The 24,475-nt window shown below is 40.6% G+C and overlaps 2 protein-coding genes, 1 long non-coding RNA gene and 1 other non-coding gene across 10 annotated transcripts in view; 1 reads left to right on the top strand and 3 right to left on the bottom strand.

The window, feature by feature from the left end:
- Positions 1–723: 723 nt before the first annotated feature.
- NT5C3A (5'-nucleotidase, cytosolic IIIA) overlaps positions 724–24,475 on the top strand; it is a 58,839-nt gene continuing 35,087 nt past the window's right edge. The window contains exon 1 of one of the 4 annotated variants that reach the window (XM_027573396.2): positions 724–743. Coding sequence is in view for 1 of the 4 variants with exons in the window: in XM_027573391.2 (XP_027429192.1) it covers positions 10,253–10,390 (138 nt within the window). In the remaining 3 variants the exon portion in view is untranslated. Of the gene's footprint in view, positions 744–9,866; positions 10,004–10,155; positions 10,391–24,475 lie in introns of those variants that run through there. The other 3 variants (XM_027573395.2, XM_027573391.2, XM_027573393.2) reach the window with 3 other exon arrangements.
- LOC113911178 lies at positions 2,328–13,605 on the bottom strand. Of its 2 annotated transcripts, none has more exons than XR_003516395.2 (3): positions 13,428–13,605; positions 13,023–13,138; positions 2,328–2,656 (listed from the first exon to the last, which is right to left on the bottom strand). It is a non-coding gene; the product is annotated as an uncharacterized LOC113911178 (long non-coding RNA). The 2 variants fall into 2 exon arrangements; XR_004819453.1 differs by having other exon boundaries at positions 13,485–13,540.
- On the bottom strand, positions 18,007–18,109 carry LOC113912077. The gene has a single exon (XR_003516700.1). It is a non-coding gene; the product is annotated as a U6 spliceosomal RNA (small nuclear RNA).
- LOC113911176 (ubiquitin-conjugating enzyme E2 C-like) lies at positions 20,491–21,171 on the bottom strand. 3 transcript variants are annotated; one of them, XM_027573400.1, is made up of 2 exons: positions 20,887–21,171; positions 20,491–20,814 (listed from the first exon to the last, which is right to left on the bottom strand). In XM_027573400.1, exons 1-2 carry the CDS (start codon positions 21,169–21,171, stop codon positions 20,635–20,637), a joined length of 465 nt encoding a protein of 154 aa, XP_027429201.1. In that variant the 3' UTR covers positions 20,491–20,634. The 3 variants fall into 3 exon arrangements, with proteins under 3 accessions (XP_027429201.1, XP_027429202.1, XP_027429200.1); XM_027573401.1 differs by having other exon boundaries at positions 20,491–20,954; positions 21,036–21,171; XM_027573399.1 differs by having other exon boundaries at positions 20,491–21,171.

Below are 24,475 nucleotides of genomic sequence, written 5' to 3'. Positions count from 1 at the left end.
AAGATAGGAGGGTTTGAACTTTAAATTCCCTTCTTCACCTTCTCAGAGGGGAAGTTTGCTGAAGATTGAGTGGGGAAAAAAACAAAACAAAACAAACTTGAACAAGGAGATGGAGAGAGATTTGTGTATCCCTTTTCTACTAAATTTGACTCTCTTCGTAACAAGCAAGAGAAATGGAATGAAGAAAAATGGGCTATTTGTATACATACTGATGTGATGGGAAGATGATGCACCAAGAGAGGGCCTGGATACTCTGTGCCATCCCCAAGCCCCATATCTTTCTTAGACATGTCTTCCATTTGGCTGTGTCCTTTATAGTAAACTGGTTAATATGTTTAAAGTTCTTTATTGAGATCCGTGAGTTCTAGTGGATTTGCAAACTTGAGGTGATGGGAACCCCTCCAAATTGGTAGGTGGCTGGGCAGAAGTTTGGTGGCCTGGCCACCCCATTTGAAGCTGGCATCTAAAGTGGAGGCAGTCTTCTGGGGTCTGTACTAACTCTGGGTGGTGTCAGAATTGAATTGTCCGATTGAACGTAGTTGGTGCCAGAGAATTGGTTGTTGTTTCAAAAACATACATTTGGTGTTAAAAACAGTGAGATTCACTAGAACTTCCTTTGCTTAGGTAAACCTATGGTTTGGGAAGAGAATGCCTAAAAAGGCAGTGATGAACAATCTTTGATTCCTGACTGACCACATGGTCACCCGTGGTATGGAGCAGCAGCTGTCCTACTAAACTAAAAGGTAACAGTGGGATTTAGAGATGGACTCAATTCCCAGGGAGTTGGTTCACTTGATGCATAAGGAAATGCAGACTAGTAAGAAACATGTGAAATATGTAACGTCTTGGCTATTGTCAGTTGTAATAGCTGAAATGAAAATAAAAGAGAGTACTGGATTGGACCTTGATGCTGGACCAAGCTCAAATATTGATTAGTCCCAGCTTAATCCATAGCCTCAAAGCCACCCCCAAAGAGAATAATTATTCTGGGACAACAGAAATTACTTCTAAAACCTCCGGTCACCCAGAAAGTAGTGCACAGTGGAGGAGGGCAAAACCAGGAACTTATTGAAACCAGGGGGTTCCAAGTTCTGAAAGTGATTGAAATTGACAAGTGAATTCCTTTTGTGCTTGCTTGTGGTGGCCATCTGGGTGGATTCAATGAATGGATGTTGAGGGGACTGCAGCAATGCAGAGATGGACTGGATGTAGACATATTTCTTTGCACCCTCTGAGGTATGAAATGTCAATAAGAACTGTCTGCCAACCAAGAGTCAGAGACTGCAGATAGCTGTGTGTCGGATTCCCAATGGGAAGGCCTTGAACATGGCTGGCAAGTCAGACTGATGCCAGTAGCCCCAGGGGGCTACAAATGGGTCTTGATAGCAATGCACATTGTATCAGGGCTGGACTTTTCTTTCCCAGTATTCAAAACAAACACATCAGAGTACTTAAAGAGAATCTGAACAGAGGATATTACACCAAATTTGGACCACTGAATCGTATTTCCTCAGACCAAGGAAAATACTTTACAGCCCATAATGTCTAAACTGGGTAAAGAGAGGGGCACCTGATTGGCTCAGTCAGTAGAGCATGTGACCCTTGATCTTGGGGTTCTGAGTTCAAGCTCTACGTTGGGCATAGAGCTTACTTACTAAACAAAGAATGAATGAATGAATGAATGAATGAATAAATAAATAGCAAAGAAATACCCTCCTCAGTAATACATTGATAGAGAATCGGAAAAGGCAATTGAAACATTGGTTGTCTAAATCAGTGGGTATGAAGGAAGATAGGCATGAAAGACTGGCTTACACATCTTCATGAGTATGTACTTAACTCAAGATGAAGGGGGAGTGTCCCTACTAGATAGATTCCTTTGTTTTTCTGGTAGATCTGGCTATGAGCTTCCGAGGAAGGTTGTTGGTATGACTATGCAATTCTTCCCAAGGAGAGGGAACTCTAATATGAAGTATATACTTTTCTTTCTTCCCCATACCACCTCAGCCTTTTTCTTCCTACCTAATGCAGTAGTAACAGGACCAGGGCTGCAACCACAAGTGCTGAAAGCAAGGATAATTCCTCAGCAAGGGACTGTAACTATATTTTTAAATTATTATGTCTGAATTCCTTAAGGGCCTGATAGGGGAGGATTTCATTCTGTCTGGCAAAATTGAGGTTAACAGTGAATCCAGCTATATTACCTAGTGGTAAAAATGGCCCACTAGTTCTGTACCTATGTAACCCTACCTGTTACCAAAACCCAAGTTCAGCTGCCCTTTGCTCAAAAAGCCAATACTCAAGAGACTAATTTTGATTGGAAAGGAATGTGAGCTTTATTCAGGAGGCTGGCCACCTGGAGAGAAGGCAGACTCTGAGGTTTCTGCCCAGCCTAGAGATTTTTTAAAGGGATTTGGGTCAGTTAATCAGTTAAGGGAGTGCAGTAGTCTGTAACATTTCTCGGTGCACACTACAGATGCCAGCTACAGATTTCATCTCGGTCCTTGGAGGTTGTACAAGGGGGGTCTGGTTCCCTAGGTGCCTAGGGGCGTTGTGCAAAAGGGTCTGTCTGGTTCCTTGGCGCCCAGGAGTGGTGCAACAGGGTCTGGTGACATGCAGAAGAGCTCTGTTCTTTTCCTAGGAAAGAATGCGTGATCTGTAGATATACAAAGAAAGGTTAATCAATCATGTGGTCTAAGGGTGCTTGCTAAAGTTGAAGACTACTAGCTTGGCCTGGAGGGGCAGAGGCAGCTTCATACCCTATGTGAATGGGAATGGACTGTTGGGGAAATACCTGCTAAACTAGTATTGTTTCCTGCAATACAGATCAGGACAGTGACCCAATCTAACACTCCTGCAGAAGGTGGAAAAGTTTAGGTACAAATGGAGAGAAGGAGGAATAGTAGCTGAGGATAAAGGGATGAGTAAACAGGTTGTGTAATGAGAGAAATCCAATATTATGTTAATACCTGGAAAGAGGCTCCGAATAAAAGATAACCTTGTCTCTTAGTTCCATTATAAATACTAGTTGCCTAAAAGGATGAAGCCATTTCTAGTTTTATAACACTTAAGATCTAGAAAGCAAGCCTACAAATCTGAGAAGCCTCACCCTGGGAGACATTTTCATATAAAAAGATAATGGACTGGACTAATTATTAATTATTGAATGGGACTTTAGTTATGTGTCAGTATCTTAACTCTTTTTTGTTAGAGATGGCCTGTGGTATAAGAAAAACATACATGTGGTCTGTGACTCTGGTTTCTGGCACAGAGCTCCTAAATATTCTAGTTATTTCCCTAGTGAAAAGAGTATCTTTTGTAATTCATAACAAGCCCCTTTGAACCAAAAATTTATGCTAATTAAGTGACTCAAAATCCAAACCTCTAGGTAGCACAGATGAAAGCTGGTCACCAGAAAGACCAAATTGGCAAAATTAGAGGGTTGGAACTACATCTCCAGCCCCACTTCTCCTTCCCTCCCACCCCTCAGCCTCCAGGGTGGGAAGAAGAAGTGGGGCAGGAGACGTAGTTCAATAAATGATTCAACCTGACACTATTTATCAACTACCCAATGAATGCAAAAAAAAGAAGGAAGGAAGGAAAGAAACACACAAACCAAATGTCCTTCGATGTGTAATGGGTAAATGGTGAAAATTGTACATCCGTACCATGGAATACAAATCAGCCCTAGAAAAGATGAAGTACACAGAACTTAGATGGATCCTAAGGACATTATGCTGAATATATCAGTGATTTCCAGGGGTTAGTTTTGGGTAAGGATGTGACTATAAAGTGGTCATACAAGGCAACATCTTTGAGATGGTGTTTGGATCCTGTTCCTGGATCCTGTTCTGTATACTAATCCTGATGGTGATTTCATCTGACAAAATTTTTTAGAACTATATACCAACAACAAAAGAAAGTGCTTGTGAAAACGGATGAGATCCAAGTAAGATGTATAATTGACTTTCTATATTTTACCAATGTCAATTTACTTTGTAATTGTGCTATGGCTATAAGATATAGCTATAAGATAGTATCACTGGGGGAAGCCTGAGTGAAAGGCACATCGGGAGCACCTGGGTGGCTCAGTAGGTTGGGCATCTGACTTTTGATTTCAGCTTAGGTCATGATCTCAGCGTGGTAAGATAGAGCCCCACATCTGGCTCCATGCTCAGTGGGAAGTCTGCTTCTCTCCCTCTCTCTCCTGCTCCCTCTGTCCCTCTCCTCCACCCCTGCTTGGCCTTTCTCTCTTAAAAAAAAAAAAAAAGTCTGAAAAAAATGAAGGCACATGGGAGTCCTATTTACTATTTTTGCAACTTCTATGGGAGTCTAAAATTATTTCAAAATGCAAATTAAAAATATATATGTAAAGAGAAAAATGAAGGAAATTTTTACTTCCAAGATACTTCCAACCAATGTCTTTTCTTTATGCTAAGAAGAAAGAAATTAGTCAGATTTAAAAAAAAAATGTCTTGGTGGAATTGAAGAAAATAACATATAGCAAATAAATAAATGTGTAATGAATATTAACATTTATGGGAGAGTTTCTGAAAAACATTTGCCTCACTCATTATTGCTAATTGTGTTAATAACCATGTAAACCAGCAGATGATTAAATTTCAAATCTGGCAGTGACTTTTTTTTTTAAGATTTTATTTATTTGAGAGAGAGAGAGAGTAGCGAGAGAGAGAGAACACAAGCCAAGGGGAGAGGAAGAGGGAGAAGCAGGCTCCCCACTGAGCAGGGAGCCCGACGCAGGGCTCGATCCCAGGACCCCAGGATCATGACCTGAGCTGAAGGCAGATGCTTAACCAACTGAGCCACCCAGGTCACCCCAGCAGTGACTCTTAAACAAATGCAGTAAACGCTTAAAATGCACCTTTATTGATTTTTTTTAATTTGAGAGAGAAGTAACAGTATTTAATAAATGGCCCATATTCTCATTTATGTACTCAGATGCACAGAAATATTGTAATATGTGATATTATTGGGCCACCCACATCGTTCCCTTGAAGCCCAGATCAGAATGTTCCCCAGCTTTCCAACCTGAAATATCACCTAGGTCACTCTGAATCTTCTGATGACACATAATCAGGGTTGATATTCTCATGTTTTCTCTGGACCTGCTTCTAATCAACTGCGTTTTTTTAGTATAATTTAAAACTGAAATAGAATTACCAAACCCATTCCAAACAGTGTTCAAGAATCTTGCAACAACCAAACTTCCAGTTCAAATGTATTCCATGACATTAGCCAGGGTAGATACAAAGAATCATAATTAATGAAACCATTAGTAAAAAGTAAGACAAGGCAGAAATTAGTGGAACTCAAAAAAAAAAAAAGTAGGCATAGGAGATGAAATGTTAAGTCAACGTTCCTATTTATTCTATTTATATCATTATCCATATTCCATCAGGCTACCAAATTACTCTTTTGGTGTACAGTTAACTTACTTTTCTTACATTCAGATGTAAGAAACTAATTCTCTAACCCAGTGAAAGACTACAATAGTAATTATAGAAACCACAATATTTCATTTGTGAAAAGATTTCATTCCATTAATTTCCTTTCCTAAGAAATTGGTCGATTTAAAAATCACAATGGGTTCCTGGTTGGTTCAATCAGTAGAGCAAGGTCCTGAGTTCAAGCCCCATGTTGGGCATAGAGCTTACTTAATTAAAAAAAAAATAAAACTTTAAAATATATCACAGCATGGATTTCCCTTTTGGCTTCAAGATGCAACTGATAGTATATCTGAATCACCTTACTGAAGGCTTCTGAATATGTTTGTCTTCAACAGCATTACTAAAGATCATTTGATTTAAATGAAGCAAACACAAAACATTTTCCCTTTGTACACAGCAGTTGTGTTAATAAAAAGCTTATATATAATTAATTTTCTTAATCTTGGTCTTATAATCAGCTAAATTAATCTAAACTGCTGTGACAAGCAGGGGAAGTGGCATCAATCCCTTGCAAGAGACCCACAAAGTAGAGGGAAATAGAAGCAACAATCCTATTGCAAGAAGGAATTATGAAGTATTAGTACATCCAACTTCAATCATAGGCTGGAATTTGCTTTACCATTTGCTGGGGACCTACTGAAGTGTAGGTCACAGGGAAGGATGCTCAAGCACCACATGACATTGCTGAATGGAATACTTTAAAATTTTTGTCATCTTTTTCTCAGATATATTCACAGGTTCTCACATATATTGTGCTCATATTAAAATGAACAAAAAAGCTAACATTAGCTTTTTTTAGAATTTTTTTTCCTTCCTAAGAAACTGATCGCTCTATATCCCCAAGATCATTTTATGGCATCAGAGGATCAATCTTGTCCACAAAACAAGACACAGAAAGGGCATTCACGTACCTGATAGTTTATTCCAGACTTGTTTTCTTACCAGATGCCTAATAAGGTGGGCCCTACTTTATATTTCTAAGAACCCCCCTCCACAAATTTTCCTTTAAGAATTCCTGCTAGGGTCCCAGGGCTGGAACAATAGGATCAAGAATGGAGGGTGAGAGAAAAGCAACCCCTAGCTTCACTACTACCTCCTGTTTGTTCCCCTCCTTCAATTTGTTCCATATCCCAGGCAAAAAGGGAGTTTCACCAGGCAGCACCACCAACTCTAAAGAGCTTCTCTGGATCCCTTCTGTGTTATCCTTAGAGAAAAGTAAGGGAAACGGCATCAATCCCTTGCAAGAGACAAGACCGGTGAGAACAAGTCCTGATGCTTACGAAGAGGAGGAAATGATGTGGAGATTTTTGGCCATTTGTATGTCTTTTTTTTTTTTTTAAGATTTTATTTATTTGAGAGAGAGAGAGAACGAGGAGTGGGGAGGGGCAGACGGAGAGAGAGAAAGAGTGAGAAGCAGACTCCCCGCTGAGCAGGAAGCCTGATGCTGGGCTCTGTCGGGACTCGGAGATCATGACCTGAGCCAGAGGCAGACACCTAACCGACTGAGCCACCCAGGCACCCCCATTTGTATGTCTTCTTTGGAGAAATGTCTGTTCATGTCTTCTGCCCATTTCTTGATTGGATTTTTTGGGTTTTGGGTATTGAGTTTGATAAGTTCTTCATAGATCTTGGATACTAGCCCTTTATCTGATATGCCATTTGCAAATATCTTCTCCCATTCCATAGGTTGCGTTTTAGTTTTGTTGACTGTTTCCTTTGCTGTGCAGAAGCTTTTTATCTTGAGGAAGTCCCAACAATTCATTTTTGCTTTTGTTTCCCTTGCCTTTGGAGACATGTCTAGCAAGAAGTTGCTGAGGCCAAGGTCATTGCTGCCTGTATTCTCTAGAATTTTGATGGATACCTGTCTCACATTTAGGTCTTTCCTCCATTTTGAGTATATCTGTTTATGGTGTAAGAAAATGGCTCAGTTTCATTCTTCTACATGTGGCTGTCCAGTTTTCCCAGCACCATTTATTGAAGAGACTGTCCTTTTTCCATTGGATATTCTTTCCTGCTTTGTCGAAGGTTAGTTGGCATCAGGGAAATACAAATCAAAACTACAGTGAGATACTACCCCTCACCAGTCAGAATGGCTAAAATTAATAAGATGGGAAACAACAAGTGTTGGAGAGGATGTGGAGAAGGGGGAACCCTCTTATGCTGTTGGTGGGAATGAACATTGGTACAGCCACTCTGGAAAACAGTGTGGAGGTTCCTCAAATTAAAAATAGAGCTACCCTATAACCCAGCAATTGCTCTACTAGGTATTTACTCCAAAGATACAAATGTAGTGACCCGAAGGGGCACCTGCACCCCAATGTCCATAACAGCAATGTCCACAATAGCCAAACTGTGGAAAGACCTGAGATATCCATTGACAGATGAATGGATAAAGATGTGGTATATATATACAATGGAATATTACTCAGCCATCAGAAAGGATGAATACTTACCATTTACATCAACATGGATAGAACTTGAGGGTATTATGCTGAGCGAAATATGTCAATCATAGAAAGAATTATCATATTGTTTCACTCATGTGGAATATAAGAAACAGAGCAGAAGATCATAGGGAAAGTGAGGGAAAACTGAATGGGAAGTCATCAGAGAGGAAGACAAACGATGAGAGACTCTTAACTATAGAAAACAAACGGAGGGTTGCTGGAGGGGAGGTGGGTGGGGGGGATGGGGTAACTGGGTGATGGGCATTAAGGAGGGCACATGATGTGATGAGCACTGGGTATTATATCCAACTGATAAATTATTGAACACTACATCTGAAACTAATGATGTACTATATTTTGGCTAATTGAATTTAAATAATAAAGAGGAGGAAATGATAGAATAGGCAGTGAGTGGGATATAGCAGAAAAAGGACAGCAGTGGTGAAAGGAACACTGCCTAACTTCATCTTTACCCTTTTGTCATAGCACTTTTTAAAAAAAATTATATAAAACAAAATTTACCAACTTAACCATTTTAAAATGTACAGTACTCTTAACTATAGACACATGGTTGTGTAACAGATCTTTAGAACTTTTTCATCTTGTAAAACTAAATCTCAGTACTCAATTGAACAACTTCCCTCTTCCCCCAACTCTCGCAACTACCATTCCACTTTCTAAGAGTTTGACTATCTCCATGTAAGTAGAATAATGGAAGATTTGTCTTTTTGTGACTGGCTTATTTCACTTAGCATAATGTGCCCAAGAATCATTAGTGTTGTCAAATAACTGCAGAATTTCCTTCTTTTTAAAGGCTGAATGTTATTCCATTCGATGTATATACCACATTTTCTTTATTCATTCATTTGTTGATGGACATTTCAGTTGTATCACATTTTGGCTATTATGAATAGTGCTGCAATGAACATGGGAGTGCTGATATCTTTGAGTACCTGCTTTCAATTCTTTTGGATATATATCAACATTGCTGGGCCATATGGTAAATCTATTTTTAATTTTTGAGGAATTTCTATAGTTTTCTGTTATAGCTGTACCAAATTACATTTCCAACAACTGTGCACAAGAGTTTCTATTCCTTCACATCCTCACCAACACTTGTAATTTTTTTTTAATGCCAATAAATTTTATCGCTTAGTATTCCCAGAAGGAGTGCATGCCATATTATACAGGGCTTGATCAGGAGGCAGAGAAGTAAAGGGGAAAAGGAGAAAGCTTAGCCCAGAACCTGCATTATAGGTTTTCTTTTTCTTTTTTCTTTATTTCTTTTTTTTATTATGTTAATCACCATACATTACATCATTAGTTTCCGATGTAGTGTTCCATGATTCATTGTTTGCGTATAACACCCAGTGCTCCATGCAGAACGTGCCCTCTTTAATACCCATCACCAGGCTAACCGATCCCCCCACCAACTCCCCTCTAGAACCCTCAGTTTGTTTCTCAGAAGTCCATAGTCTCTCATGGTTCATCTCCCCTTCCGATTTTACCCCCTTCAATCTTCCCTTCCTGCTATCTTCTTCTAATTTTCTTTAAAACATATAATGTATTATTTGTTTCAGAGGTACAGGTCTGTGATTCATGTGATTTTTTTTTATAATGGTTAGCCTAATGTGTGTGAAGGGGTATCTCATTATAGTTTTGATTTGCATTTTCCTGATGGTTAGTGATGTTGAGCATTTTCTTAGTCTTTTGCCCATTTTTTAAATTGGGTGTCTTTTCATTGTTGAGTTGTAGGAGGTCTTTAGGTAGTTTGGATAGTAACCCCTTATCAGATATATGGTTTGCAAATATCTTCTCACATTCTCTAAGTGGCCTTTTTACTGTTGGTTGTTTCTTTTGCTGCGCAGCCGTTTGTCATAGCACATACTACTGCTAACGCCTTCTGGGGGCTGTAGTCCAGAGTGGCTGAGGAGGGTGGAAGGCGGAAGACGGAAGACTTTTTCTGCTTGGGCCTGGTTGGAATCAAATTTCTACTGTAGAGAGCTGGAGTGAACCACTCCCTGGTCCTCATCAGCACAGAGATAATTGATACCATTCCCTTTTGGGTCCTTGGACAGTTCCTAAGAGGTAAGCTCCGAGGAAGACCAGCCCCACCACCCCCTCCGCTGCGGACGCAGGCCACGCCCCCCGCCTTCCCCTCCCGTGTGTCAGCGCGTGGGGTGGGGCTTTCTGTGGGGCGGGGCTTGTGCAGGAGGGGCGGGGCGGAGGCGGGGCTCCCGCAGAGCGGCCGCGGGGCAGGGCGTCCACGCTTCTGTGCGGACTGCAGCAGTCCAGCAACCTCTTCTTTTGCGGCCGGGAGGCGCAGGCACCCCATTCATGGACCGGGCTGCTGTGGCGAGGATGGGGGCGGTGGCGAGCGCCAGTGTGTGCGTCCTGGTGGCGGGGGTGGCGCTGGCCCAGTACATATTCACCTTGAAGAGGAAGACAGGGCGGAAGACCAAGATCATCGAGATGGTGAGTGCAGGGCGCCTCGTGCCGGAGCGCTTGATGGGCCGCAGGGCGTTCCATCCGCCTTTACCTTCCCATGCTGGTGCCGCTGGAATGCAAAGGGTACACTGGGGACCCGTTCACCCCGCGAGCAGCAACATTGCGGGCCGGTGCCCTGGTCTGGACCGTCCATGGTGTCACCCTCTGTCTTTTGTTGTGTCTTCATTTGAAACAGAAAGACAGCAAGTAGGTGATTCGGAAACCAGGCACCAACTGCAGCAAAACCGTTTCTCAAGAAATAAACGGAACGTTCGAGGGTGGATTGCTACCTAGTTCCTGCAGCCAAACGGTTGTGACTAATCCAATTCAGACAGAGTTGTTTCTGCAACCTGGCTAGAATGAGCTAGATTATGAAAAGGTGTAACTTCTCAGTGGTTGAAAGAATGCCAATTAACCTGGTTGGCGTTCAGAATAGTTTATTTTGTATTTGAATGTTATTTCTTCTCGTCTCAAACAGCCAGGAAGTATCTTTGTGTTCGTTTTTTCCCCCAAGCCTCTTGCATAACAGTATTTTAGAAATTTATTTCCAATTTTATTGTAAGAAAGAGTGTTTCAAGAATCCTACTTAAGGTATATGATAAGCAATATTTGCTATAAAGTTGGGGATATTTTTAATTTTGTTTTCGTTTGGTTTTACTTGTTTTGGTTTAGTTTGTTTTTGTTTTTTAATTAAAATCCACTCATAAAGACTAGTTACTCGTGGAGTTGCATTCTAATGTGCCTCCTGGAATGCATAAGCTAATGTTTACTCCTGATAATGTGCTACACCCGTGAACATTTGGGGTCAAATATTTATGAAAAATAAGTTGACAGTCTACCACCACCATACTAAATAATATCATTTTAGGTTCATATACTTAGAATACTCAGCCTCAATTATGTTTTCATTGATCAAAGACACTGTCCTCTTGGTTGCTCTTGGCCCCAAGTTGAATACAGAAATACTTTCCCATAACTAATAGTAAAAGAAATGTTAACTCCCATGTGTCATAATATTCATAGGTTTTGGTTATTGCTACAATTAAGTTATTCTTAGATTATTATTTTTTTCTCCACTTCTGTGGGTATAGCTGCAAATGTTTTTATCTCAGAAATTTCATTTTGTTTATGTTGCTGTCTTGCTTAGAGAACTTTGTTGGCTTCCTTTGGCCCCAAACCAAAAATTTATAATCTGTATGTGGGGGGGAAAAAACCAACTAATTGCCATACCTTCCAGCATGTACTTAAACTGTGGATTGGCCTGTTATATCACTTTTCTAAACCAAGAGTTAAAAATCAATTCTTTAATAAAATCCCACAGTGATAACATCCTAAAAACAGTTTGTCATCTTTGTGAAAAATAATGAAAGCCCAACAGGCAGGCCAACTTTACTTATTTGTAGTATAGAAATCAGTCAATCTTTAGATATATATATGTATACATAATGTTATATTATTCAGATTGTGATATATGTGCAGTCTGCTAGTAGCTTTTAAAAGGAAAAAGATGAAAGAACTTTACGTTTTTATTTATTATTATTATTTTTTAAGATTTATTTATTTATTTTAGAGAGTGGGGAGGGACAGAGGGAGAGAGAGTATTAAGCAGACTTTACACTGAGCATGGAGCCCAGGTTGGGGCTAGATCTCAGGACCCTGAGAGCACAACCTGAGCCAAAACCAAGAGATAGGGCTCAACCAACTGCGCCACCCAGGCACCCCGAGCTTTATGTTTTTAGCTTATAATTTTAATAGGCTGCTTCTTCAAATGGGATAAGCATTTGATTGGGAGTCTGAAGATTTGGATTCAAATTGGTTTTATCTCTTTTAATAACCGTGTGTTAGTGGTCGTGTTTTGCCCATCCCCCACCCCATCCTCCAAACCCCCACCTTGGAGAATATGCACAAACCTGTGAATGTCCAGTGGATATAGGTTAAACTAGTCACAAGTAATGGAACCAACAGTAACTCCGTAAGCAAGATGGGCCTATTCATACTGGTGAGGTAAACAAATGACTTCTGGCACTGGGTTTAGATTATGTGCTACTTTTAAAAAGTTTTGAATTAAAAGACACAGAAATGTGGCTGGTGGGCTGTGCATGCTACAGGTGAAATGTACCGTGGGCAGTAAGATAAATATACAGAGGAAGACTGTCAGAAGACATGGGTTAAGATTTTTAGAACTCAGAGGCACCTGGATGGCTCAGTTGGTTGAGTGACGGACTTTTGGTTTCCTCTCCAATCATGATTTCAGGGCCTTGGGATTGGGCCCCTCAGCAGGCTCATGCTCAGTGGGGAGTCTGCTTGAGATTCTCTCCCTCTGCCCCTCACCCCCCTCACATGCTCCCCCTCTCTCAAATAAATAAATAAATCTTTTAAAAAAAAAGATGTTTAGAGTTCAGAGATAAGCCATTTTTCATAGTCAATATGATGCATTCTTAAATTTTTATTTTAGAACAATTTTAAATTAACAACATAATTAAGCAAATAAGTAGAGTCCCAACCAGTTTCTCCTATTACTAACACTTCATGTTAGTATGGTACATTTGTTGAAATTAATGAATAAATATTCATACATTTTTAAATATCCCTACTTTGTTCAGATTTCCTTTGTTTTTACCTAATGTCCTTCTCTGTCCTAGAATTCCATCCAGAATACCACATACATTTAGTCATCATGTGTCCTTATTTCATCTTGGCTGTGACAGTTTCTCAGATTTTTCTTGTTTGTTGTATCTGTGATAAAGTAAGAAATATATATTTGGTGTTTGTCCTAGGTTCTTGCCACACAGCTCCTAAAACACTTGGACTCTGGGAAGTGTTAACAGTGTCTTTTGTATGCTAATGAGGTGGACTGGTAGCTGGGGGCCCCAACATGGCTTCAAGATGGGGGTTGGGTTAGTTGCCATAAAGATCAAGGCATGATTAGAGGATTAGAACTTTCAGGATGCCCCCCCGCTTCCTTTGGAGAAGGACTGGACTTCAAGCTGATCACCTAGTCAATAATTTATTTGAACAATCTTACCTACATAACAGACCTCCGTAAAGACTGCTAAAGGAGATTTTTCACGTTTGCGAATACCTTGAGGTGTGGATTGGGTGGTGTCTTCTAGAGAGGACATGGAAGTTCTCCACCCCTTCTTCTATATCTTGCGCTATGCTTCTCTTCCATTTGGCTGTTCTGAATTGTATTCTTTATATGAAACCTGTCATAGAATGTAAAGAACTCTCTGGAGTTCTGTGTTATTCTTGCAGATCATGGAACCTGAGGAGGGGTTTGTGGGAATCCTCAAATTTACAACTGGTCCATCTGAAGTATGGGTGACAACCTGGGGCTTATGAATGGCGTTGGAGAACAGACTTGTGGACTGAGTCCTTACCTCATGGGATCAGGCACTAACTCTAGATAGTGTCAGAATTATATTGAATTATACACAAAGAGTTGGAGCATGGTTGGTATGAGTTGTGAGAAATGTGTAAAAAAAAAAAGTTAAATATAGAACATTCAGTAATATCTGGCTCATAGTAACTGCTTATTAAATAGTAGTTGTAATTCTATCAAAATACAGACTATCAGCCACTCTCATAGCCTACAATCATTTTTCCTTATGAACACTAGTAGGGCATAATTTTTAACCAGTGGTATTATTTTCTCTCAACTTTCTTTCACCTAAGCCTTCATTGTAAAAACTACTCTAATTATCCTCAGTTAAGGATGGCTTGCAGTTTTTGTAAACTGGACCAAAAAGATCAAGATTGCCGAACGTGTATAGAAGTTGATACACGTACAGTAGAATTTTGCACAAATGAAATTAATATTTGAGATAAATTGTATTTGGGAATGAATTTCCCCAACCTCTCTTAGATTCTTGCAAGTTTCAGGTCCTTCGTCATTGCTGTTGACCATCACTTATCACTTGCTATTCAGTTTAACTCACCATTCTAATCAAACGTGCCTGCTCAGGTAGGACTTGTTCCCTCTGTGGCCTTTTTAGTTACTCTTACTAAAAAAGATTCTGGAACAAAGCTTGAGCACTTATTGCTAGTTTCCTGCCTGACAGAGAAACCCACTCCAACACAAAATTTAGGCTTTGAAGAATGAGGTTCTGAAGGAGGGAAATGTATTGATATATATAGTCTTTCATACAATTATATTGAGTGATAATGACAACTTATGTTTTTTTACTTGGTTGATTTTTATTCATGGACATTGCTTCAATATTTTATTCTATTCAGACAGCATTTATCTACTTTCAAATTAATTTAGCAGAATATAAAAGCATTAACAATACAGATCTTCCTTGATTTATGATGGGGTTATGTCCTTACCCATCATTAAGTAGAAAATAGGGTAATCTGTAACGCATTTCATACACCTACCAAACATCATGGCTTAGCCCAGCCTACCTTAAATGTGCTCAGAACACTTACATTGGCTTACAGTTGGGCAGAATCATCTAACAAAAAGCCTATTTTATAATGAAGTGTTGAATAATATAATTTATTGACTGTACCGAAAGTGAAAAACAGAATAGTTGTATGGTACAGAATGGGTGTCACTGTTATGGTTGTTTATTCTCGTGATTGGGTGGTTGACTGGGAGCTAAGGCCGCTGCCAGTGCCCCGCATCAGATGAGAATATTGTACCGTACATTGCTAGCCCAGGAAAAGATCAAAATTCAAAGTATAGTTTCTAGTAATTGCATATCACTTTCTCATCATCGTAAAATCAGAGAATTACAAGTCAAACCATCATAAGTTAGGACCATCTAATAAAAATGTAGGGAAATAGTAGGAACTGTAATTTTTCCTCATAAAAGAAAAACAGTGCTTGAAACTAAATAAAGCTAAGTGTTAGTGATTAAAAAACAGCAGTGTACAAATTTAAGTACAAATGTGGCTTTTAAAGAGGAGAATTAAAAAATATATGTGGTCAACCATTAGGGCATTAGGACAGCACCAGTGAAACTCCTTTCTAGGGGCACCTGGGTGGCTCAGTCTTTAAGCATCTGCCTTCGGCTCAGGTCATGATCCCAGGGTCCTGGGATCAAGCCCCGCATCGGGCTCTCTGCTAAATGGGGAGTCTTCTTCTCCCTCTGCCACTCCCCCTGCTTGTGTTCCCTCTCTTGCTGTGTCTCTCTGTCAAATAAATAAAATCTTAAAAAAAAAAAAAAGAAACTCCTTTCTATTTTCTGTATACAAGATGCAGTCACTTTTAAAAAGGAAATTATTTTAAAATAAAAACATTTTAAATGTGTGTGTATATATGTTTATACACACATATGCTGTTTATAAGAATTTGTCTTATTCTTTCTGGACTATATTAGGAGAAAACTTGGAAGGTTTTTTAAATTTATAAATGAATGCTAGCTTTCCTGTCCTACAGTTATCGGCCACAGAACTTCTCTCCTGCTCCAAGAATCTCAGTTTCCCCCACTGTTCCTCTTTAGTCATCTTCCTTGTTAGATAGGTTAGCCAAAAGTGTGGGTTTTATTTGTTTTTATTAAATTTTGCATTTGGTTCTTCATATCTACATTGATCTCTTAGTACAGTAACTTAGATTTTCATGTTCTAGTTACAAATCCAGAAAATTTATTTAGTATCTTTTAGGACAGAAAATGTAATGCCCTTAATATATTGATAAAAAATCACCAACTTTTCCACTTATCAAAATCCCATATGTTTGTTTTTTGGATTTTATTTATCTATTTGACAGAGAGAGAGAGATAGCAAGAGCAGGAACACAAGCAGGGGGAGTGGCAGAGGGAGAAGCGGGCTTCCCGCTGAGCAGGGAGCCCAGTGCGGGGCTCAATCCCAGGACCCTGGGATCATGACGTGAGCCGAAGGCAGATGCTTAATGACTGAGCCACCCAGGCGCTCCAAAATCCCGTATGTTTAATTTGTGCTTTTGAAGTTGTTTTAGAAGGCAGGCAATATATTTTATTTTTTAACCAAGGTATTAAAAGATTGAAAACTGACTTTTAAATTTAAGGCCCATCTATGTATGTCACTCTTCTGTTTGCTGTTAAGTTGAAAATAGACCTTTCTCCGGGGAGTTTAAAAACTTAAATAAATTATGTTCTTGGAAGAAAATGGCTTCATTTAGTTCGACTGTTTAGTAAACAGAGCTGGCTGAGAAAAACAAACGTTTCTAGCCTCACATATAGAACTAAAATTACAGTTTTGAAGCTAGAGAAAGATTAAAGGTCTTATTATGAAAAATGGAGTTTAACTTGATTTCTGTGATCTCTTCTAAAGATGTGATTAGTATGTGGAGTCCACATGAGGCACGGGATGTAAATAGAACACAACTTTATTTTTCTTTCTTGCTGCCCCTTTCAAATTTATTCAGTGGTGGTAATCTTTCTTGCTGTTGGTAAAAATTCTGGTAGGCCTGTTACTTTTTGCTCACTCTCAGACTGTAAAAGACAGTCTTTTTTTTTTTTTTCTTTAAGATTTTATTATTTGACACGGAGAGAGACAGCAAGAGAGGGATCACAAGCAAGGGGAGTGGGAGAGGGAGAAGAAGGCTCCCGGCTGAGCAGGGAGCCTGATGTGGGACTCGATCCCAGGACCCTGGGATCATGACCTGAGTCAAAACCAAGAGTCAGACCAGCTGAGCCACCCAGGCACCCTTTTTCTTTCTAAGGTTTATTTATTTGGGGGGAGAGAGAGAACACGTGTGCGCAAGCACGTGACAGGAGGGGCAGAGGGAAAGGGAAAGAGAGTCTTAAGCAGAGTCCACGCTGAGTGAGGAGCCCTATGAGGGGCTCAGGACCCCAAGATCACAACCTGAGCCAAAACCAAGAGTCAGATGCTTAACTGACTGTGCCACCTAGGTGTCCCAAAATGAGAGTTCTTATTTGACTGGTTAGGTTTGTGCTCCCTGGGCCTGCAAGATATTTAAAGTTGACTTTCTCTCTTTCACTGTAACCCCATATTAATTTTGGGGGGGCACCCCACTCTACCTCAGCCTGATTTTTTTTTTTTTTTTTTGAGTGATCCACTCCATATAGGCTCTTGCCTTTGAAGTCCCTCCCTCTCAGGTGGCTCTTGTGGGCTGGACAGAAATACGTTTCTGGCTGGTTCCCTCCTGTGTGGGAGCATTCACTTATCCCTGGCTCTTACAGACTCTAGGAGTACAGGCCATTACAACAAAGCCACTTTTTAAAAATTTCATCTTTATGGGACACCTGGGTGGCTCAGTCGTTAAGCATCTGCCTTTGGCTCAGGTCATGGTCCCAGAGTCCTGGGATCGAGCCCCGCATCGGGCTCCCTGATGGGTGGGAAGCCTGCTTCTCCCTCTCCCACTCCCCCTGCTTGTGTTCCCTCTCTCACTGTGTGTCTCTCTCTGCCAAATAAATAAATAAAATCTTTAAAAAAAAAATTTCCTGTTTATGGCATTATAACTGGCAAAATTCTAAAATATTTAAAGTGTACATTGTGATTGGATATGTATATACACACTGTGAAAGGATTTTCCCCATTTAGTTAATACACCCATCACCTTACATATTTATCTTTGTGTTTGTGAGAACACTTCAGAACATTTAAGTTCTACTCTCTGCAAACTTCAATTATACAATACAATGTTCTCAACTATAAAAAAGATGGAACACTTCATGAATTTGCATGTCATTCTCGTACAGGGGTCGTGCTAATACCCTTACTGTTCCAATTTTAGTGTATGTGCTGCTGGTGGAGCATAGCAGTCCCACGGAATATGCTTTGTAGCTTGGATCAGGCCTCAGTCTTCCACAGAAAACACATTCTCCAGGTGACCCCGTGAAAGGCCCCTCTTGCTTGGTGAGAAGGTAGCGCTCCGCCGTACCCATTCCCTCGGAGGCACAGGGCACAGCAACAACTCTTCAGACACCCTCTTCACTCTTTTCACCCTTTTGTATTCTTTAAGTGGGTAAGGGCCCCAGTCATGAAGCCAATTCTCTCTTTTCCTTCCCTCACCTTAGTAGGATACCAATCCCTGAATTGAACTGAAACAGGAAGATTCCTTATTTAACATCTATTATGTAAGTTTAACATTCTATGAATTTTTTTTTAGATGTTAATCATTGTTATGGGCTGAACTGTGACCCCTCGAAGGTTCTTTTCAATGGACTGAGAATCAATTAAGAAATCAATTGACAACAGGAGAAAATCAAATTTAATAGCATACATATGGTAATGCACACAGACATGGAAATTCCAGAGACAGGGAAAACGAGATTCCTGTGTCATTCTGAACTAAGGAGAAGGGAGTAGGGGTCAGGGACTTGAGAGGAAAGGAATGCAGTTCATAGGGCAGTAAGAAGAGCAGATGTTTGCCCAGCCGTACAGATGGGTCACTCAGGTAAAATGTATCTCTCCTTATTCTGGGAAAGACCCCCACTTTAGAGTTCTTCTAAGTGTTTAAAGCATGGGCAAAAGTTTCTCTTGAGCCCATAGGGTCCTGATTGCCTTCAGCTCAAAATAATCTTCATGCCAGAGTGGCCCATCTTGGGGCGGCCTGCCCTCGGCCCCTACATGCTTTTGAATGATAAGCAAGCATTCCCATCTCTTGAGTCTTGCCTGTATGTTCTGTGTCCTCCGTGGCCGGTCCAGCCCTGCCTTGCGGGCGATATGACCTCCATCTAGTATTCAAGATGGACACTGGCTTCGTTCTCACTAGACACTCCCCAACCAGTTAAAAAAAAATTTTTTTTAAGATTTTATTTATTTATCTGAGAGAGCACACGAGGGGAGGGGCAGAAAGAGAGCGAGAGGAAAAAGCAGACTCCCTGCTGAGCAGGGAGCCCGGAACCCGGCTTGATCCCAGGACTCTGGGATCATGACCCCAGCTGAAGGTGGAGGTTTAACTTACTGAACCACCCAGGTGCCCCATTTCTAATTTAAACACATCTCAACTTTTTATGGCTTCCTTGTAAACACCAACAATTACTCCTTATAAGCTGGTGCTGTTTTTGAAACTTGAGTGAGTTTCCTTCCTGGAGGTGACTTCTAACAAAAATTCCTTCCTTCCTTCTATTTTAAGATAACATCAGATGTTCTCCGGGTACTATACTGAGTAAGTGGAAAGCCCACTATTGAGTCTATGTTTAGAAAAGGGAGGGGGCAGGGAATCAAGATTTAAATACAACTGCTTAAGTGGCTCAATGCAATTACCAGGCTTTTAAAAATATCTCTGTATCCCAACTTTATATCAGCACTCAGATTTATGACCTTTTAGGACCTGTTTTTAATTCATTTGTGTTGTAAAGCATATTCCCCCGAACTCCTGTGGCATTTCCTGATGATTTTTCATAAAGTAGTAGTTTATACACTGTCTTGTAGTGTTTACTGTTATGTGTGTTCTTTAAGGGTCTAGATTTGTACATATTTGTCTTTTATTTTTAAGATTTTATTTATTTGAGAAAGAGAGCATGTACATGGTGGGGGTGGAGGGAGTGAGGGGCAGAGGGAGAGGGAGAGTAGGGAGCCTGTTGTGGGCCTGGATCCCAGGACCCTGGGACCATGACCTGAGCCGAAGGCAGACGCTTAACCTACTGAGCCACCCACGTGCTTCCTTTGTCTTTTTATTAGTTGCACCTACGAGAGACAGAAACCCAAAATCAGTGTCTTTAATAAACAATAAACATTCTATTTTTCTAATATAAGGAGAAGTCTAAAAAGTAGGCAGTTGCTGGTATTAATTAGGGAGTACAAGGATATCAAGACAGAGGTCTTTGGAATTCTCTTGGCTTTTCTCTTGGCCACAAAATGGCTGTTGCAGTCCTTGCTAACATATCCATCTTCCAGGGAGGAAGATACTCAATTAAGTAAAGCAGAACTTTCTCCTCACGTGTATTTGGAGAGAACAGTGTCATAGAGCCACCCTAACAGTGAAGCTGAGGAATTTTTTGGCTGAGCAAATGGCCACCCTCCAACAAAATTGAGATTCTATTAGTAGGAAAGAAAGGAAGGAATTAGGTAATAAGCAATCTACCATGCTAGACCATAGTTCCTATTCCTTTTCCGTATCATTTGCCACTCAGTAAATTCATTTACTATTTTTTTTTAAAAAAAACCAATGTATTTAATATATTCATCACAAGGGCTCAACCAGAGACTTAATTTAAAAAACAGAAACAAAACAAAAATGACACCACAGCTTAAGATACAGAGTCCTAGACAGAAATGAAGAGAAAGACTATCTAAGGAGAAAATAAAAAGACAACACAAAGAGAGAGGCTGGACAGTCAGGGATCTTGGCTGGAGACCTTCTTCGAGTAGGTTTCTTGAAGATACTTAAAGGCTGTGGGGTTTTTCCAGAGCTCGGCAGCATGCGTGTTCAAAGGACTATCAGTGTTTGGTTCTCCTGGCAGGCTCTGGATGGACAGCAGGATGGTCCTGACATCATACAGGGCAGGCCACTTGTCCTTCAGGATGTCCAGGCAGATGTTTCCTTGGGTGTCCACGTTGGGGTGGTAGCAGGGTGTGAGGAACTTCACCGTGGGCGCCTTGTAAGGGTAGCCACTGGGGAACTCCAGCGAGAGCTTATACCTCAGGTCTTCATAAACTGTGCCTGCTGCCCCATGGATGGTCCCCACCCATTTGAAAAGGTTGTCGGATTCAGGGAAGGCAGAGATGCCTTTGTCACCAGACATCATGAGGGTCATCAGCTCCTGCTGCAGCCTCTTGCCCGTGGGGCCCCAGGCGGCGCCCCAGCTGGGCTCGGCTCCTTTGCGGGCGGCGGCGACACTGGCGGCAGCTGGGTCGCGGTTCTGGGAGGCCATCCCGGGCGGTGCAGGGAGGGAGACAGGAACTTGGAGAGCACGACTGCAACCGCCAGTAAATTCATTTACTATTTGATCAAATAAAAGCACATATATATAATCTGGTATTACTGGTGGTCAGTTGGCTGTAGAAAAATAGAGCATTCCAACTATTACAAATCCTTGGTAATACAGCAGGACAGAATACATACTCAGAATAGCTTTGCCCTTCTGTCCACCCCAAGCATAAAGATTTATTCATTCACACCTAAAATACCTAGGTCTTCAGTAATTCTTGAGATATCACCACTGCCTTCATATATGCTAATGAGATTTAGAAACTAGTCTCACAATTATGTGTCACAACTATTAAAAGTTAGAGTCCTAATGATGTGAAATGTTGGGGTTCGGAGAGAACGGTCAAGAAAGAATCCTTGAGGGGCGCCTCGGTGGCTCAGTCAGTTAAGCAGCTGCCTTTGGCTCAGGTCATGATCTCAGGGTCCTGGGATTGAGCCCCATATCGGGCTCTCTGCTCAGCAGGGAGTCTGCTTCTCCTTCTCACTCTCCCTTTGAGCTCTCCCTCTCTGTCTCTCTCTCTTTCTCTCTCTAATAAATAAATAATTGTTTTTTAAAAAAAAGAATTCTTGAGGCATCTTCAGTGCAAAAAGGGTGGTTTTATTCAAGCACAGGGAGGGAACCCATGGGCAGAAAGAACTGCACTGGGATTGTGAGGAGTAACTAATTATATATTTCAAATTGGAAGGGGGTTAGGGATAGCGTAAGTCTCTAAGGAATTTGGAAGCAAGGTTTCCAGGATCTTGAGGGACTAGCTGTTGTTGGGAAAAGGTCATTTATTACTGTCTTAGTACAACCTTAGTCATGAGACCCTTCAGATGTGTATCAGTGGACCATATGCTTGGAGGATGATTGCTAACATATATCTTGGGGGGAAGGGGTAGAGATAAAGGAAGTTTCCAAAAGGATTTTCATATGTTAAGGTAGACTTACAGGATCCTGGAGGCTGGGCTAATGTCAGTCTAAGGTTGCCTTTTGCCTTTAGCAAAGAATTAACTTTGAGGTAGTTGAGTTTCTGGAGGAAGATCACCCTGCCTGTCCCAGGTACTTGTCAATGGACTGTTAAGTTATAAGGAAGCTTAATTTCTTTTTCCTTTTGCCTTTGTTCTCCACATCATTAACAGTACTTCTACAATGAATGAATGTAAATGTTGGGAGACAGATCTCAAGGAAAGGCTATGTGAAATTCAAAGGAATAGGAGATTACATTGGGTAATGTTGGATGGCTGTGGTGTTTGAAGGATAACAATCATGATTGGTCAGTCTAAATAAAATATATTGTAAAATAAGGGGAATATATTAAACTCTTAACATTGGCAAAGAATATGTTCAAGGTCATCTTGAATCCCCAGATTTGCAAATATGGAGATATTTATACCAGGCGTATGACTTTGTCTTTGCAAATCACATTTGTCATGTTTCCAATGAATTATCCTCACTCAACTTTAATCACATTTTCACCTTCAACAAGTGTGAGCTCTTATCTAGTGAGCTGTTTTTATGTTAGCCAGAATACTTCCTGAAACAGCTGGAGTTTTTACAAATTTTTTTTAAGCTTTTGGTTGTGAATTCGTTTACACAACAGATGGAGCCACCCCTGAATCAGATGCTATAATATTTTTTGTTTATTTGTTTTTAAGTAAGCTCTAGGCCCAACGTGGGGCTTGAATTCAAGACCCTGAGATCAAGAGTAGCATGCTCTACCGACTGAGCCAGCCAGGGACCCGATAATATTTTTAATTTATCCAGAAAATCTCTTTTCTAGGTAAAAATCATCATATCCTTAGATCCTTTTACTTTAAGCCCTCCAGGTGATTCCAATAAATGCTAAAGTTTGAGAACCATAGAAGTAAAGAATTGAAATTCTTGCCCCCAGCAAAATTACAAAGTTTACAAAATGTATTTTAAAAAATCCAGTTTAATTGCTCACAAATAGGCAAAACTGGGGACTGCCAAACACTGTGTGTGGAGAGAGAAATCCAACAGAGTCAACAAAAGTGCCCATTTTTATGGAGGCGGTATATACATCGTTTAAATAAATTGTAGTGCATTGGTTACACTGTGGTGCATTTGTATAATAAAACATTGTGCAGCTTTAAAAACAAGAAAGTAGAGGCACCTGGGTGGCTCAGTCAGTTAAATGTCTGATTTCAGCTCAGATCATGATTGATCTGATTGATGTAGGAAAGACAGCAGGGTTCCAAGCTGACGGCCAGGAAAGAATTCTTGAGGCGTCTTTGGTGCAAAAAGGTGGTTTTATTAAAGCATGGGGACAGAACCTGTTGGGGAGAAAGAGCGGCACCGGGGTCATGAGGAGCGGCCCATTATATACTTCCAGGTTGGGAGGTGGGTAGGGGTAGCGTAAGTCTCTAAGGAATTTTGGAAGCAAGGTTTCCAGGACCTTGAGGGGCTAGCTACTGTTGGGAAAAGGTCATTTATTACTGTCTAATAAAACCTGAGTCATGAGATCCTTCGGATATATATCGATAGGTCATATGCTTGGGGGATGATTGCCAACATGTATCTTGGGAGACAGAGATAAAGGAAGTTTCCAAAGGAATTTTTATATGTTAAAGTAGACTTACAGGGTCCTGGGGGTTGGGCTAAGATTGCCTTTGCCCTTTACAAGGTATTAACATCGAGGCAGCTGAGTCCCTAGAGGAATGTCACTTTGCCTGTTTTAAGGACTTGTCAATGGGCTGTAGGTTATAAGGAAATTTAATAATTTTTCTTCTGCCTTTGTTTCCCATGTCAGTGATCGCAGGGTCCTGGGATTGAGCGCTGCCTCAGTCTCTCCACTAAGTGGGGAGTCCGCTTGTCCCTCTCTCTCTGCCCTTCCCCCTGCTCGTGCTCACATGTGTGCTCTCATGTGTGCTCTCTCTCTCTCAAATAAATAAATCTTTTATAAATAAATACATACATACAAGAAAGTAAATCTGAGTTAACATTTTAAAAAGTTCAAAAGATAGTAACTAGGGGGAAAAAGCATGTTGTAAAACAGTTGTGGCTCCAAGCGAGATACACATGTATGTGCTCTTATATCATTGGAAATTCTTGAAAAACTGCACAAGAGGTTGTTTGTAGTTGCTCCTACAACTACAAATGATAGAACTTGAGAGGATGAGACTGAGGAAGGAGACTTGTACTTTTTCATCCTTTAATGTTCCGCACTGTTCGAAATAGCATGAACATGTATATTTTTTAAAAAAACGGTTAATTGAAAGGAACATTTTTAAAGTGTTGGGACCAC

This window comes from Zalophus californianus, chromosome 12 (genome assembly GCF_009762305.2).
Source record: "Zalophus californianus isolate mZalCal1 chromosome 12, mZalCal1.pri.v2, whole genome shotgun sequence".
NCBI classification, from domain to species: domain Eukaryota; kingdom Metazoa; phylum Chordata; class Mammalia; order Carnivora; family Otariidae; genus Zalophus; species Zalophus californianus.
Note: the sequence above shows the minus strand (reverse complement) of the source record. Positions and strands in the feature narration are given on the sequence as shown.

Excerpts from the sequence above, each read along its gene's own strand:
- LOC113911176 (XM_027573399.1), bottom strand. The coding sequence starts at position 21,171 with ATGGCCTCCCAGAACCGCGACCCAGCTGCCGCCAGTGTCGCCGCCGCC.